The following is a 16761-nucleotide window of genomic DNA, read 5'->3' as shown; positions in this document are numbered from 1 at the left end:
TTTATTAGGGGGAAAAAAATTACACAACTTAAATGACTAGCGTATTCATAGTATTCCAAAAATATAATAGTAACAAAAAAAAAAATAAAAAAAACATAATTTCAAATTATTCAGGGTGGAAGTTCAAACTACTATTACTACCACTACTAAAAAAAGCCTAATAATCATCCATTTCATTATGACCATCCAAAAATATTTGTTAACAACCAAAACAACCATCTATTACATGATAATTATCCAAAAACATCAATAAAAACAATCACCCATTACATTATCATTATTCAAACGCATACTAAAAATTAATTAGGTAAAAATATAAAAATGTAAAAGATTTATTATTTTTATATAATTTTATGTTTGGTGGGTAGAAATAATTTTTAAAAATTCAAAATTAACTTTTTGACATTTATTTTTATCAAATTAGTTTATATTTTATCAAATTGATGAATTTGCCCTTGAAATGAAGCATTTTTTTTGTTTGCAAAGGAAACAATATCTTCAATTATTTTTTTTTTGGAACGAGATTCAAAACTAAGAGTCAAATATATCACAATTAAAATATTATGAATTAAAGTAACACAAGTCCCAAATTAAAGGAATCATTAATATAATTCGCCCCCAAAAAATACATGATGGTTACTGGAATTTTTCTAATCCTACCTTATGTTCACATGATTCATATAGTAGTATTGCCATGAAGTTAGAGATTCTCTATATCCAAAATCTCATGATCCCTGTACTTAATGAACAATCAACCATATGATATGTCAAGAATCTCAAAATACAGAAAACTCAAGACACAATTATGTCAAGAATCTCAAAATACAGAAAACTCACGACACAATTATGTGATTGAGAGTGCTTTTAATACATGGGAATGGAAATTTTGGGTAAGACGATCTATGCCATTCTATAAGTAGAAGCTAGCTAGAGTACACACTTCATAAATATATCATGAAAGCATTTTACATAAATAATTCAATAAATTTAGAAACGCACCCCAAAGGAAATAACTTGTGAAACAATACATAATCAACTTCGATTTTCGTGTCCCTCCTTTTCTCCCTGCTCAGCTTGCGGTGTTTCCTTCCAAAATTCTCGATGAACCATTCATGGTACCTTGTGGTTATTTTGTGCCCAATAACCATCCCAACTACTATCTCACTCACATATCCGGCGCATATGAAAATCCATTCAACTTTACTTGGGAACGTTGAATCATTATCTTGTTCTAAGTTCAATGGTGGTGATGCCTCTAACTTTCCACATTTCCTTGATAAAGGGTCTCTGCACAATCCTGAATTCCCCTCGTACGAATTGTTCTCGAATGTGTTGAATTGTTTCCCATGTGGAATAGGTCCAGTGAGATGGTTATTTGAGACATTTAAAAATTCAAGGAAAGTGAGAAGTGCTAGTTGCTGAGGGATTTCTCCCTAGAGCTTATTTTGAGAAAGGTCCAAAGATTCAAGGTTTGTTAGGTTCCCGAAGCATGATGGGATTCCACCATTAAGGTTATTGTTGGAAAGGTTAAGCAGCTTAAGCCCCTTAAGGTTTCCAATAAATTCTGGAATCAACCCTTCAAATTTGTTGCTTGAGAGATCAATGACAGTGAAGATATTCAGGATCTCCTGATATTCTGTATTTACACCTTTGTTTGTAATGTTCATTGTGTACCAATAGCCATCACCCCAAATGTCATTGTTCGTGCTAACTTCAATGATTATGTCCATATATTTCATCTTGTCGACATCAAAAAATTTCACTGCATTCCAATTTTGAAAGTATTTTGATGGCAAATCGCCAGTAAAACCATTATGAGAGAGGTCAATGATGTGCAAATTTGGTAACTCTAACTTAATTTTGGGATTCCCTATAGCACCATAGAATTTGTTGGATCGCAAGATGAGAACCTGTAACTTCGTAAGATCTCCTAACCATAAGGGGAATGTATTGTCGATCAGATTATTTGAGAGATCAAGAATCTCAAGCTCGGTACAACTTGCCAATGATCTTGGCACCTTCCCCTGTAATTTATTATCACTGAAGTCAATCATCTTCAATTTGTTTCCTCTATTGTATGAGTGAGGAATGGGACCCTGAAAGTTGTTGCCTTTGAGATTTAGAACTTTCAAAGAATCACTGAAGTTACTCAAACATGGAAGAATAGTTCCAGTCAAATTGTTATTAGACAAATCAAGAACATAAAGAGAACTCAATTGACAGATCAATGGTGGAAGTTCTCCTATCAATCCGTTGTGTGAGACACTATAAGAGCAGGTGGATAATGGTGGAATTGACAGCGGTCCTTGTAGTCTGTTATAAGAAAGGTCTAACTTGAGTAAATTATCCCATGGAAGGATATCTGGATTTTTCTCAAAGCTTGCTAGAGAGTTATTCCGAAGATATATTTCTACACCTATATTCAACATCCTGTAGACACCCCATTTTTGACCGTCCTCAAGACTTGGACGTCACCGTTTGAACACTCGGTGATCATCTATGTTCGTGTTCGTCTTGAGTTCTCGGAGGTCTTGGCCACGCGTCTTGTCTCAAGACCGCTCGACTTGCCTGTTTTGTGTTTGGTTTTGAACCAAATACTTGTGTTTTGCTTTTCAGGGGCAGGGAATGGCCTGCTGGCCATCCCCACACCTCACCGGCCATGGCTTGAGGCCACCGGCCATTGTTTTGTTGCCATCGTCCAAATGTTTGGTCAGTCGGCACTTATGTTAGGTGTATCGGCTCTTTGTGTGGTCGGCCGGCCATTTATTTGGCCGATAGGCTCTTTCTTTGGCCGATACCTCCTTTTTGCCTTTTTCAGGCATGGTGCATGCCAGCTGTGCCAGCTGGAGTGCACGGACTTGTCCTCCATACACGTGTATGGAGGATTTGCCCCTTTTGCACCTTTTTGTTCTAAGCTTCTAGGAAAAGCTTGCACCCTTTGCTCAAGCTTCTTGAGGAAGCTTGGACCTTTGTCTTAGCTTCCTCAAGAAGCTTGGACCTTTGAGTTAGCTTCCTTGAGAAGCTTGCCCCCCTTGACCTTTTTGTATTAGCTTCCCTTAGAAGCTTAGCACTTTGTCTTCCTCTATAAAAGGAAGCCTTCCCCCTCCTTTGAGGAGGTTGAGCAAAAATCAGATATATATGTGATATATATACCACTCTCTCTCTCTCTATATCTCCCTCTCTCTCTTCATTTGTGTGTGTTAGAGGGCCTAAAAGGGTGTTTTGTTCTTAGTTTTGCACTAAGACACCTAGTATTACACCATACTTCGGTTTTGGAGGTGTTGAGAGTTTGTTCTTGGAGTTTTGAGTCGGTTTTGATCAGAAAAAGGGGACTGGACTTGCTGTTCTTGAAGTGTTCTTCAAGGGTAAACACTTTTGCTTTATATTCCCCAATCTTGCACTAGCTTTTAACCCACTTTGCATGCTATTTTGAGCTTTATGTATAACTGATAAAAACTCTGATTTTTCATGCTTAAGATGTTTAATTAAGGTCTCTTTTGTGTTTGGGGTCGACCTCCTCCTCTTAGGCCTTGTTTGGACCCTTTCGTGCCTTCTTTGGTAGAGCTTTGAATGCTTTTGTGCATTGGCCTTCTCACCACTGAAATCCAGCGGATTTTTAGTGGTGAAGAAGAGGTTTTGAAGCCTTTCATAGGGGAGGGACACCCCTCTCCCTTTGTGTCTCATTTGTTCATGTTTTTGGCTCATAAGGGTAGCATCCATGCTTAGTTTTGTTTGGTCTTGTTTCAGAGGTTATTTGGAGTTTATTTAGCATGTTTTACCTCTGTTCTATGTTGGTTTATTGACCCCTTGCGTGCATAATATACTTGCCTTGTATTCCTCCATTTTGCCTAGAAATGCATCTTGCCTTTAGACCTCCATGCTTGCATGTTCTAGCTTGACTTCATGAAGCTTTTGGTCATATTTCATCATACTTAAGGTCTGTTGGGTGCTGATTTGATCATGTTTTCCATGTTTGGTATAGCCTCTTTGCATTTTGGCTTGTGAGCCTTGAGTGTGTGAGTCATTAGCTTGCATTACCTAGGCTATTTCAGTGATTTGAATCATTTATTATACCATTTCAGTCCATGTTTCATGCTTGCCTTTGCTACCCTTTCAATGCCTTGAAGAGTTGTGGACTTATACTCCATGTTTGGGCCCTGGTGTATGCTTCTTTGTTCAAATCATTTAGAGGTCATCTAAGTGGATTTTGGGGGTTATTTTGGCATATTATAACTCTGTTTTTCATCACATAATCCATGCCATGTTTGGTTGGGGTGGGTGTAGAGCAATGCTCCCTTTTGTGGCTTTGAATGCCCTTTGTTTTGGGCCCATTTCTTGGCATGTTTTGATCATGTTCTATGCATGCTTTAGTCTTGTTTTGGAGTGCCTTAGGACTGTTTTAAGCGATTTTGGTCCTTTGGGGTTTGGTTGACATAGCTATGGTTTGGACCCCTTTGTTGGCTTCAAGTTTTGGTCATTATTACATGCCTTACTTGCATAACATGGTTGATTTGGCATCATCCTCTATGCATTTTCAGAGTTTAACATGTTGGTCTAATGTCCATGCTTATCATCTTTTGAGTGTTCTTGAATGTTACCTTTTGTGCCTTAGCTTTAGGCCCATTGGTGTGCATGTTTGCATGAGCATTTGTCCTTCATTTGCATCATCTTTGGCCACTGTTTATGGCAAGGCTGAGGTCTACCCTTTGCGGTTTAAGTCCACCATTGCATGTTTTGACATGTTGCATTACTTTGGTTTCATGCTTGCATTGTCTCATCTTTGCACGTTTGCATGTTGTTTAGCTAGTTGCATTCCATATCCTAGCTTGCATGATTGGTTGCATTGCATTGTATCTTGCATGTTTGGCACGTTGCACTTGGCATGTTTGTTACCTTAGCCTTATATTGCATGCTTGAGACATGTTGCATACTTGAGTCACATTACATACTTGCATTACATTTTGCTTGGTTTGGGGTGTCAAACCAAGCATGAGGAATGAGGGGCGTTCATACTCAAAGTGACATAACGCGCCTCAATCCTCGGTCGCCGATGTCCTTGATCTCAAGATGATAGGGTGTGTAGCACTCATGTGTTTTGTTGCATTCATTCACATTGAAATGCATACTTGACTTCTTGGACCATCACGCATTGAAATGCGCGATTGGTGGTCCGAGGGTCGAGTACCAAACTCCCTTGAGCCCATAGCGTGATAGGGAGAGTGGCCATGCACACATTGCTTTGAAAATTCCATATCATCCACTGTCTGCCCTCTGCTGTTGTCAAAACAGGGCTCTGCAGGAAGAAATGGCCGGCCGGCCACTTTTGGTGCCGACCGACCATCAGTGTCCAGCCGGTGGTTCAATATTTGGTCGATAAGCCTATTCCCATGGCCGGTGGAACTGAATTATGGCCGGTGACGCTCCACAACACTCAGGGAGTGATTTAGAAGGACTCTGGAAGCTTTCATAAATATCAGAGGAGCAAGGCAGTGTAAACAGAGGCAACAGTGGCATGGTACCGGGTTTCCGGGCGAGACGAATCGAGCATGCATCATCCCATCATTCTGAGGCAAGGCTGTGGCCATCTTCCTTCTGCACTTAATTCGTTAATCAATTAGAAGTTCTGTAATTAATTAAGTAGTTAATCATTTATTTGGTTGTGTATAATTCTTTCGGACCCTCCGAGCGAGGGCAATTGTGTAATAAGTGCGTGTGAGTGTGTGTATGTCTTCCAACCCCCACTTCTTTCTCCCTTTTACTTGCCTGCTTTCAATGGTTAGTATTAGGGCATATTTAAATTAGCATACCTTATGCTATGCATGCGTGCATCCATACATTTGTCTTGCATGCACCGGGCTTGGCGCATCATACTAACTGCATTGTATTTCAATTCCAAGTTGAATACGTGTTAGTTGTAGCATCATCATATGCCATCTTAGAATAGCCGAGCCTATTGTAGTTGCATCTTGCATGTGTTGCATTAGCCATCTTAACATGAACTAGGATTATGCATATGATTATTAACTAGTTTCTGTTTTGGCTTGGAGTACTCGGTAAGCATTTATGTTTTAGCATCCTTGCATGAGTGTAATGATAGCATGCTTACCATGAGGCTATGTGCTTATGTGTTATAACTGCCTGAATGCCTGTGGGTGAAGGTTGGATTGCTTGAGTTGGAACAACTCGTTAAAATCCATATTTTAACCTACTTGCGAGTAGCAAATTTCAAACCATTTTCCGAACAAACGGATATGCAATGCTTTGTTCCAAATTAGGTGATCTAGTCTATACTTTTGTGTTGTGCGCATCATATAGTGAGATTAGCTAATTAATCGGAATAAGAGCACATAATATTTTCAAAACTCGATATCATGGTTGGTAGAGACCGATCTTTGATCGGGTGAGCGAGGGTGCTCACGAAGTGACCTTCCCCAATCGTATTCAAGTTCCCGAGCCAAGGCAACTTTGGTGATGACGGACACGTGGCCTTAAGCAAACGAGTCAGGGTTTCCTAAATTCCCCCAAAAATAAATATTTAGGTGGCGACTCTGTATCTGGCAAAGCAGTCCATGTTTGGCACTTCTTTACAAAAAATCTGTTTTCAAAAATGATTTGCCGGATTTGGACTCTTTGGTTCAGATTTAGAACCGTGACAATTCGAGTCTGAACTATAGCGTGAGGCCCACGGGCACGTCTACACATCCATGCCAGAATTTCGCCATGAATTTTGTTTTCAGCAAGAGATAAAATATCAAGTTTGTCTTGGAAGTGCAAGAAATTTGGGAATTTCCTCGAGTTGCTTGAATTCAACTCCAACACCTTTAATTTGTTAAGAGTGTTATTTGAAGTTTTTTTGGTTAGAACTGTTAAATTGTTACCAGACAAATCGAGAAAAATAAGATTTTTGAGCATCAGAAAAATTTCAAGTTCGAAGCCACTGAGGTTATTGAAAGAAAGATCTAGCGTTTCAAGATTCTTTAGCTCAGATAATGACCTTTGGGTTGGGCTTCGTAATTGATTTATTGAAACATCTAGCGAAATTAGATGGGTTAGGTTGGTTATATGAGATGTTATTTCACCACTTAAAAGATTGGAGGACAGGTCTAAATAAGTAAGTTGAGTTAGGTTTAAAAGAACTGATGGGATCGAACCGTATAGATTGAGGTCCCTAAGCTCCAAGTCAGTGAGCTCAGTTAGCTTACCAAGTATTTGTAGAGTCCCTACATTAAACTTGTTGGATGAAAGCGACGCGTAATTGAGTTGGGTCAAATTACCGAGTGAAGCTGGAAGGGACCCTGAGAAATAGTAGCCAGAGAAATTTAATTGATTCAGGAAATTAAGATTTCCAATCGAATTCGGTAGCTTCCCCGAAAAGCTATTGTAAGAAAGCATCAAATGTTGAAGGGGGCTACTTGGATGAAATTCGGGCAAATGGCCAGTGAGATATCCATTCAAACTTACATCAAGAACTTGTAGGTTTGGCAGATAAAATATGCTTATTGGAAACTCGCCACGCAACCCACAATTTTTAAAAACGAGAGTTGTCAAGGAAGTTAAGTTGGCCAATGTATCAGGTACTTCAGAAGATATGCTCACGTCATTGAGACGAAGCACTTTGAGGTTAGTCAAGTGTTGAAGTAGACTTCTCAGACCAGGCTTTTCAAGTTTCAATCCTCCTGCATTTGATGAGTCTACATTGAAAGAAAGATCAATAGAAACCAATTTGGACAATTTTGAGATTTTCGAAGGGATTTGACAGGAAAATACAGAGGAGGAAAAGTTGAGACTTGTTAGCCCTGAGAGATGGCCAATTTCTGATGGAATGCAAGAGTAATCGAAGTCATTATAAGCAAGGTTAAGTCGCTGAAGGTGAACTAGGCTGAAGAGGCTGCTGCTTGAATTGATAGAACCGTGGAGGAAACTGTTGCTGAGGTCAAGGCCAATCACATGACCCGTCTCCTGATCGCATTCAACGCCATCTCATGAGTAGCAATGGCCACTATCTCCTTCGAGCTTCCGTGATGCAACCTTCGGATAAGCAGAAGGATCACTAGAAGTTGATTTGTCAATTGAAAAGCTTTGCTTGAATTGCAGCAGGGCGAAGCTCTCGTCTGCATGGCATAGTGGCTACTCAACAGACAAAGAGTTAGCCATTATTATTACAAGATGAAAGCAAGAGAGTGATAAGAAGAGTAACTGCATGAATAGAAAGAGATGCAAAGAGGAACCCATATTTTGTTCACTAGATTTCTCTAAGCAGTTTTGGATGAGCTAGACAACGCTTAATCAGGAGCTTTTATAGACATGATTTGAGTGTTGGATGTGCTAAGATCATAAAATGATGTTGCATGTTCTCCAAAAAATGCTGTGTCAAAGCTCCCCACCACTGGCTACAAAAAAAATTGTTTAGTACTCCTGAAACAATGCTCTAGATTATTTATTAATTAATGTATCTTATGTTGTCTTTTAAAATATTCACACAAAAGTGATGGTCCTTATTATGTAAAGTAATTATTGTGGAAATTGGACCACCAGATAGATTTGTTCCTACAACTGAATAATTTCTCCTAATTACATGGGCTGTGGTTATGCTGGTTTTAGCTTAATTGTTTAAGGTCTTGGCTGGGGTGGTGGTGGGGTTTCATACTTGCTTGGTTCTGGTTGTGCTAGCATTAGATTTAACTGTTTTGGGTCTTCTCTATTCTTTAACTTTGGAAATGCAATATGGGATTTGTAGATCATTGAATTGTTAGGGATCGATGGCACACCAGGAAACACACATAAGCAATAACACAAGAGATTTAACGTGGTTCGGCAAGTCGCCTACATCCACGGGCAGCGGATTTCACTATATGGAGAAATGAAAGAATTACACACTGATAGTCACTCTCTGTATTCTCTTTTTGAACTCACCACTCACCACTCACCACATTTCCCTCTGCTCTCTCTACCTCTATTTATACAATGAGAAGGGAAAGAGCTGGCTGGCCTTGCACATGGCCAGCTGGTCATTCAACAAAGGTGGATCGTCTACCTTTGCGGCTTGTCGGTTGGCAGCCGCAATCGAGGACATTGTTGGAGCTGACTTCACATTGGAAGGAAATCACCCCTCACATGGGGTGATATCAACAAATCACCCCCTCAACCCATGTGAGGTGATCCAATGCACACACTGCTGCTAATCTTGTCACACCTAAATTTAACATAGTCTGCTTCTCCTCATTGAGACGCTGCATCCCGTAAAGCTAGAGATAATACACCAGAGACACAAAAGGAGGAGGGAATCCTACATCCTCAACTCAACTCACACCACTTTCTGATTAGGAGAGAGCCTCTGCTCCTATCTCCCACAGATCTCTTCCATGCTTCCTGTCTCGGATGTCCTCACCTGCTATGCTTGAACTTGTGTAACCAAGATATCATACACCCCCTGATTGGATGTCCTGTACCCCATGCTGGGATGCCCTTGACTATCATGCCTTTGCCCTCTGTCCATAGTGATCGATCAACATTGCCTTGCACCCGAAGGTGATTACTTCCGAGAGATGTTGACCAGGTCCAAACAATGTTGGAACTTGATCCCAGAAACCACTTTTGTGAGCATATCGGTGTGGACGCGCCCTCGGGCCTTATGCTACCACAGTTCGGACTCATTTGTCATGGTTCTTAATCTGATCTCGCAATGTGTAATGCAAGACCGATAAATCACCAAAGAGTCTGAATCTGGAAAATCGTTTTGGAAAACAGATTTTTAAGAAAGAAGTGCAAAACATGGACTGCTTTGCCAGATACAGAGTCGCCACCTAATATTTTATTTTGGGAGAATTTAGGAAACCCTGACTCGTTGCCTAAGGCCACGTGTCCATCATCACCAAAGTTGCCTCGGCTCGGGAACTTGGGTACGATTGGGGAAGGTCATCTATGAGCACCCCCGCTCGTCCGATCCGAAGATCGGCCGTACTAAGCATGATATCGAGTTTTTGAAAACGCATGCGTTCTTATTCCGGTTAATTAGCTTGAATTTACTATGTGATGCTCACAACACACAAGTATAGACTAGATCGCCTAATTTGGAACAAAGCATCACATATCCGTTTGTTTGGAAAATGGTTTGAGGTTTACTACTCACGAGTAGGCTAAAACACGGATTTCGATGAATTAATCCAATTCAAGTAATCCAACCTTCACCCGCAGGCATTCAGGCAATTATATCACAAGCAATTAGCCTCATAGCAAGCATGCTGTCATGTTAACACTCACATACATGCAAGATGCTAAAGCATAAACACTCACAGTGTACTCCAAGCCAAAACAAAGAACATGTTAGTAGTCAAATGCATGATCCAAGTCCATGTTAAGATGGCTAATGCATCGCAAGCAAAAATGCAACTAGAATAGGCTCGGCTAATCTAAAATGGCACGTGAGATGCAACAATTCAATACATGCATTCAACTTGGAATTTAAATACAATGCAGCTAGTATGATGCGCCGAGCCCGATGCATGCAGTACAGATGAATGATGCAAACATGCATAGCATAAAGATGCTAATTGAAACGTGCCCTGGAACTAGCCATCGTAAACGGTTAAGTAAAAGGGAGAAAGAAGTGGAGGTTGGAAGACATGCATCACACGCACGCACGCTTACTACACAATTGCGCCCTCTCGAGGGAGGGACCGAAAGAATAATACAAATTAATTAACTAAAAAGCTAATTAAATATTACACAACACTTAACTAATTAAACAAATTAACTAAGCTACTAAAGTAGTAAAGAGGCCTCGGGAAGAGGGACAAATGCATGCATGCTCGGTTTCTCTCGGAAATCCATCACCATACTCATGTTGCCTCTGTTTACACTGCTCTGCACCTCTGAGGACTGCAAAAGTCTCAAGGATGCTTCTGGATCACCTTCTGGGTGCTGTGAGATGCCACCGGCCAAGATATGAAGTCACCGGCCACGGGAAAATGGTCATCGACCATTGGTAAGGCTCTCGACCAACAATAATTAGCCGATCGGCACTGCGGATAGCTGATCGGCCATCTTTTCCTGCAGAATGCTGTTTTTGCTACAGTAGAGGGCAAACAGAGCATGGCAATGCATTTTCAAGGAAATGTTTGCACAACCACCCTCCTCATCATGTTTGAGACTCAAAGGAGTATGGTTCTCGACCCTCGGGCCATCAATCACGCATTCCAATGCATGATGACCCAAGGTGCCAAATGTGCATTTTGATGTCAAATGAAATGCACACAAATACATAGAAAAGCGCCAACCACTATTATGATTTATCAAGAGGCAAGGGATGCAAACATGCACAATGCTATGCACCCTAAACATGCAAGCAAACCAATGCAACATGAGCATGTGAACAAACATGCAAACATGCAAGCACGTAACAACATATCAAACATATGGCAAAATGCAAGCTAACGAGGATGCAAAATGAAACTTAAGCATGCAATAACATGCAATGAGCCAAGTACGCAACAACATACAAGGCGAGCATGCAACAACATACAAAGGATGGACTTACACCAAGATGGACAACTCTCTAATAGGTCCAAAACAGTGGCCAAAGTGAAGAATTGGAGGCATGAAAATGCAAAACAATCATGAACATGAGCAAGATGCGATAAATATGAGAATATGGCAATGCATTAAGCTCTGAAAATATGTGAGGAATGATGCCAAATCAACCAAGTAAAGCAAGCAAAGCAGGTAAGAAGGTCCAAGGCCTAAGGCTAATCAAGAGGCTCAAACCATGGCCATACAAGGCAAGTCCCAAAGGGTGAAAGGGACTCAAAACAGTCCCAACGCAGGTCGAGACAAGGCCAAAAACACACTTAGATGGCATCCAAATGGCCTAAGCATGGAAGCATACGCAATGATCCGTTCAAGAAGCATAAGACCACACTCTTTAAGGCATTAAATGAGTGATAAGTGTAAGTTTATAAGCATGGAATATGGACTGAAATAACATTACAAGTGATGCCAAACCACTGAAACGATCAAAATAGGGCATGCTACCAACTTGGACACTTAAAGCTAACAAGCTAGATTGCATGGTGGCTATACAAAACAATGCAAGCATGACCAAAACAATGAAAAACAGAGCTTAAGCATGCAACAACAAGGCTAAAAGTTTCATGGAGTTAAGCCAAAATCATGCTAAAAACACATGTTACAACATGATGCATGTTAAGGCCAAATCATGGGATTACAAGACAATTGTATGAAGCATACATGGCATGTCTAAACCAACTCAAAACAGAGGTGTATCATGGCAGAACAAAGCCTAATACATACTGAAATAAAGCTAAAACAAGTTAAACACACATGCTACCACATAAGCCATTTATGCAAGCATTAAAGACAACAAGGAGAGTGGATGACCCTCTCCTATTTAGGACCTCGAAACCACCTCTCCACCACTGAAAATCCTCTGCATTTCAGTGGTAAAGAGGTCATGCACAGACCAAAACAATGGCCAAAAGGTATGGGCTAAAACAAGGCCTAACAAGGCCTTGGAGGGGGGAAGACAACCCCAAACCTCAAAGTGACTTTAAACAAAGTTCTAAAGCACACAAAATCAGAACTTTTATCAGTTATAGTCGAAGTTTAAAACAATAAGCAAGAATGGCTAAAAGCCTAAGCTAAAATGGGGTAACTAAAGTAAGGAACTCACCCTTGTAGAACCTCTTCAAGAACACCACTCCAGCAGGTTTCTCTGATCAAAATCAATTCAAGAACCCTAACAACAACCCTCTAATGCCTCAACAACCCAAGGGTGGTGTAATGCTAGGTGTTCAAGTGCAAAAGTAAGACAAAAACTCACTTTTGAGGCACAAAATAGGATCAAACAAGGGAGTATAGATATAAAACTATATCTCACTCTCTAACCCTAATTTTCTGAACCCTGGAGGAGGGAGGAGGGGCTCCCTCTTTATAGAGGCTCAAATCCTCAAGCTTCCAAGAGAAGCTAAACAAGAGGCAAATCGCTCCATACACGTGTATGAAGGGAGTGAATAATGGGTGCCAGCTGTGCCAGCTGGCACAAAATATCTGCATAAAGCAGATGAACAGGGTTCGGCCAGCAAAAATGGCCGATCAACCAACACAATGGCTGGTCGACCAAATATAGTGTCGATCGGCTAAGACTCTTGGCTGGTGGCAAGAAAAAGAGGCCGATGGCCTCATGCCATGGCCGGTGGGTTTAGGGGATGGAAAACAAGCCACCCTCTTCCCTTAGAAGCAAAAAACACAAGTGTTTGGTCCAAGACCAGGCACAAAACAGACACGTTGAGAGATCTTGAGGCAAGGCGCGTAGCCGAGACCTCCGAGAACTCAAAACAAACACGAACATGGATGATCATCGAGTGTTCAAACGATGACGTTCAAGTCTTGAGGATGGTCAAAAATGGGGTGTCTACAGTTGCCCCTCTTTGACAGAACTCGAAAGTCATAACAACGACGAGAGTGAATGTCAAAGCCCAGAGACGACCCATTTTTCACAAGGCCGAAGACTTAGACAAGCATGCAAGATAGCAAGATATGTGCTCGAAGGCAGGGGCAAAATGCAAAAATAATGCACAAAGCCGAATATAACTTTTGATCATGCAAACAACGTTGTAACGAAGCATAACATGCAACAGTTTTAAGCAAGCCAAAAACCAAACTACATTACAATGCAGAAAGGATATAAGAGAATTATATAATTCTCGCTGCGTCTCACGTGGAGAATACAATACCTATCCGGTTCGTCTAGTCGCGCCAGCTTCAAATGAACCGTACATACAATATCGTTCCTGCAAAAGGAAAAAACTTGACAGGTACAACATTGTTAGAAACATGCATAGCAATGCAAGTGAAAATTGCATGACAACGCAAGTGAGGGGGTGCATGACAATGTGGGTGGAAGGGGTGCATAACAATGCAACCCAAGTGTGTGCATAACAATGCGATTTGAAACAGACATAACAATGCAAGGAGGGCACGTGCGACAACACGAGCCGAGTGGTGCATAACAATGCAATTTGAAACATAAACATATGTAAGTAAAGCATACGTGACAACGTATAGCAATGTGTACAATGATACAAAACTTGAACACATATATGTAAAGCACACGCGACAACGTGTACAATGTGTATAATAATGCGAAAAGGGAGAAAGGTGCATAAACGCATGTAAGTAAAGCATACGCGGAAACGTATGCAATGTGTGTAACAATGCAAAGAAGGTGCATAAACACATGTAAGTAAAGCATACGCGAAAATGCATGCAATGTGTGTAACAATGTAAAGAAGGTGCATAAACACATGTAAGTAAAGCATACGCGAAAACGCATGCAATGTGTGTAACAATGCAAAGAAGGTGCATAAACACATGTAAGTAAAGCATACGCGAAAACTCATGCAATGTGTGCAACAATGCAAAGAAGGTTCGTAAACACATGTAACTAAAGCATATACGAAAACGTATGCAATGTGTGTAACAATGCAAGAGGGGTGCATAAACACATATAAGTAAAGCATACGCGAAAACGTATGCAATGTGTGTAACAATGCAAAAGGGGGAGAAGGGGGTTAGTAAGGGTTAATTACGTCCACATGCAGCACGCTAGTGGAGAAAAGTTAGAGTTACGTCCACACGCGGCACGCTAGTGGAGAAAAGTTAGATACGTCCACACGCGGCACGCGAGTGGAGAAAAGTTAGAGTTACGTCCACACGCGGCATGCGAGTGGAGAAAAGTTAGATACGTCCACACATGGCACATGAGTGGAGAAAAGTTAGATAGGTCGCAAGATAATGCATATGAAATATGCAACAATGCGAGAGATTGACATGCATGATAATGCAAATGGAAGATGCATGACAATGCGAGTTGTTTGAAATGTATGACAATGCAAATGAAAGTTGCATGACAATGCACGTTATTGAAATGCATGACAATGCGAATTATTGAAATGCATGACAATGCATGACTTATTGGAATGCATGACAATACAAATGAGACACGCATGGCAATGCATGAATTGAGATGCAGACGAAAGATGTGCGAAAATGCACGTAATTGAAATGCATGACAATGCATGATTTATTGAAATGCATGACAATGCAAACTATTGGGATGCACTACAATGCAAATGAGACACGCATGATAATGTATGAACTGAAATGCATGACAATGCATGAACTATTGGAATGCATGACAATGCGTGATTTATTGAAATGCATGACAATGCATGATTTATTGAAATGCATGACAATGCAAATGAACTCAAATGCGTGACAACGCACGTTTGTTTTTTGAAATGCATGACAATGCAAATAAACTCAAATGCGTGACAACGCACGTTTTTTGAAATGCATGACAATGCAAATAAACACAAATGCGTGACAACGCACGTTTTTTAAAATGCATGACAATGCAAATGAACTCAAATGCGCGACAACGCACGTTTTTTGAAATGCATGACAATACGAATGAACTCAAATGCGTAACAACGCACGTTTTTTGAAATGCATGACAAAACTCAAATGCGCGATAATGCACGTTTCTTGGAATGCATGACAATGCAAATGAACAGTGCATAACAATGCCAGTTGTGCGCGTTACAACCCGTGTAGACGTGCATAACGATGCAACCTATGTGTGTTTATCGTAAACAAGGCAAAACATTGTAATGCAACGCATTTTTAAAAAGTTATTGAATTTTGCATGATACCAAGGAAAAGGATACATCTTGCGCGTACTGAGTATCGCATACAGGAAACACGGTTCGAGGTCAACACGAAGGCCGGTTAAGGTTCAAAAGTGCACTTTCTTGCACTGTCTTGAGTGATGAAGGTGCCAAACCACATAACTGACCCAACCAAGGGTGTGGGAGGCTCACCGACCCAAGGGGAGGCCACCGGTCATCCATCGGCGACAAAATGAGATCATTGGCCAACTATTTAGCCGATCGGCTAACAATTTGGCCGATCGGCCAAAAATGGCAAAGTCGGGGCAGTTTCGACATTTAGCCACGGGTCCTTAAATATAGGGCCTCAAACCTTATATTTCCACTTCCTCCAAGCTCGAAAAACCCTCCCCTCTCTCTCTAGGTGATTTTCCAACCTTCGATCTTCATTTTTCTCGTGTTTTCGACACTTTTTCGTCATTCGATTCGCGAAACCCTCCTCGTTTCGCACGTTTTGAACCGAACAAATCTCAGTTTCGGTGTACTTTTCTCGATTTCCACCACTTGGGGTTTGTTTCCCCCAAGTTTACCTCGATCTTTGTGCCTTTTTCGAACTCCGACCTTTTCGCCCATTTTTCATCGTCTCAGGGTTGACTTTGGGATTGACTTTTCACATTCTTGCCTGGTTTTCACGCTTTCGGCCATTTTCACGCTATTCTTGAGATGGCAGACGACATTCCAGGCGGTGGGGCTCCCTCGGAGTTGGACATGGATCTTGAGGTCGAGCTCCTGCCTCTTCATATCCGGACGTTCGATCCGGCGGTTTATAGGCTAGCGATACATGTGTTGCCTCCCGACGGCATCCGCCACTTTCGGAGCTATGCACGAGGCGCGCCACTGGAGTTTTTGTTACGCGAGCCAGAGTCTCATCTGTCCTATGGCACTTCTGAGGTACACTCTTCCCCTGTTTCATTTTCTGCAATGTGGAACATATAACTGCAATAGTCGATTCTGTTCTCTAACTGCTTAACTCAGACACACTAGTACATTGCATGCTGTAGTTCACTGCGAGCAC

The 16761-nt window shown here is 41.1% G+C and overlaps 1 protein-coding gene across 1 annotated transcript; it reads right to left on the bottom strand.

Annotated features, from left to right (window-relative positions):
* Positions 1 to 1433: 1433 nt before the first annotated feature.
* Positions 1434 to 16319, bottom strand: LOC114258799 (uncharacterized). The gene is made up of 3 exons (XM_082881229.1): positions 16277 to 16319; positions 6879 to 7691; positions 1434 to 2383 (listed from the first exon to the last, which is right to left on the bottom strand). Exons 1-3 carry the CDS (start codon positions 16317 to 16319, stop codon positions 1434 to 1436), a joined length of 1806 nt encoding a protein of 601 aa, XP_082737355.1.
* Between the last annotated feature and the right edge of the window lie 442 nt (positions 16320 to 16761).

The sequence above is a fragment of the Camellia sinensis genome, chromosome 7, assembly GCF_055761805.1.
Source record: "Camellia sinensis isolate YWXY chromosome 7, ASM5576180v1, whole genome shotgun sequence".
NCBI lineage: Eukaryota > Viridiplantae > Streptophyta > Magnoliopsida > Ericales > Theaceae > Camellia > Camellia sinensis.
Note: the sequence above shows the minus strand (reverse complement) of the source record. Positions and strands in the feature narration are given on the sequence as shown.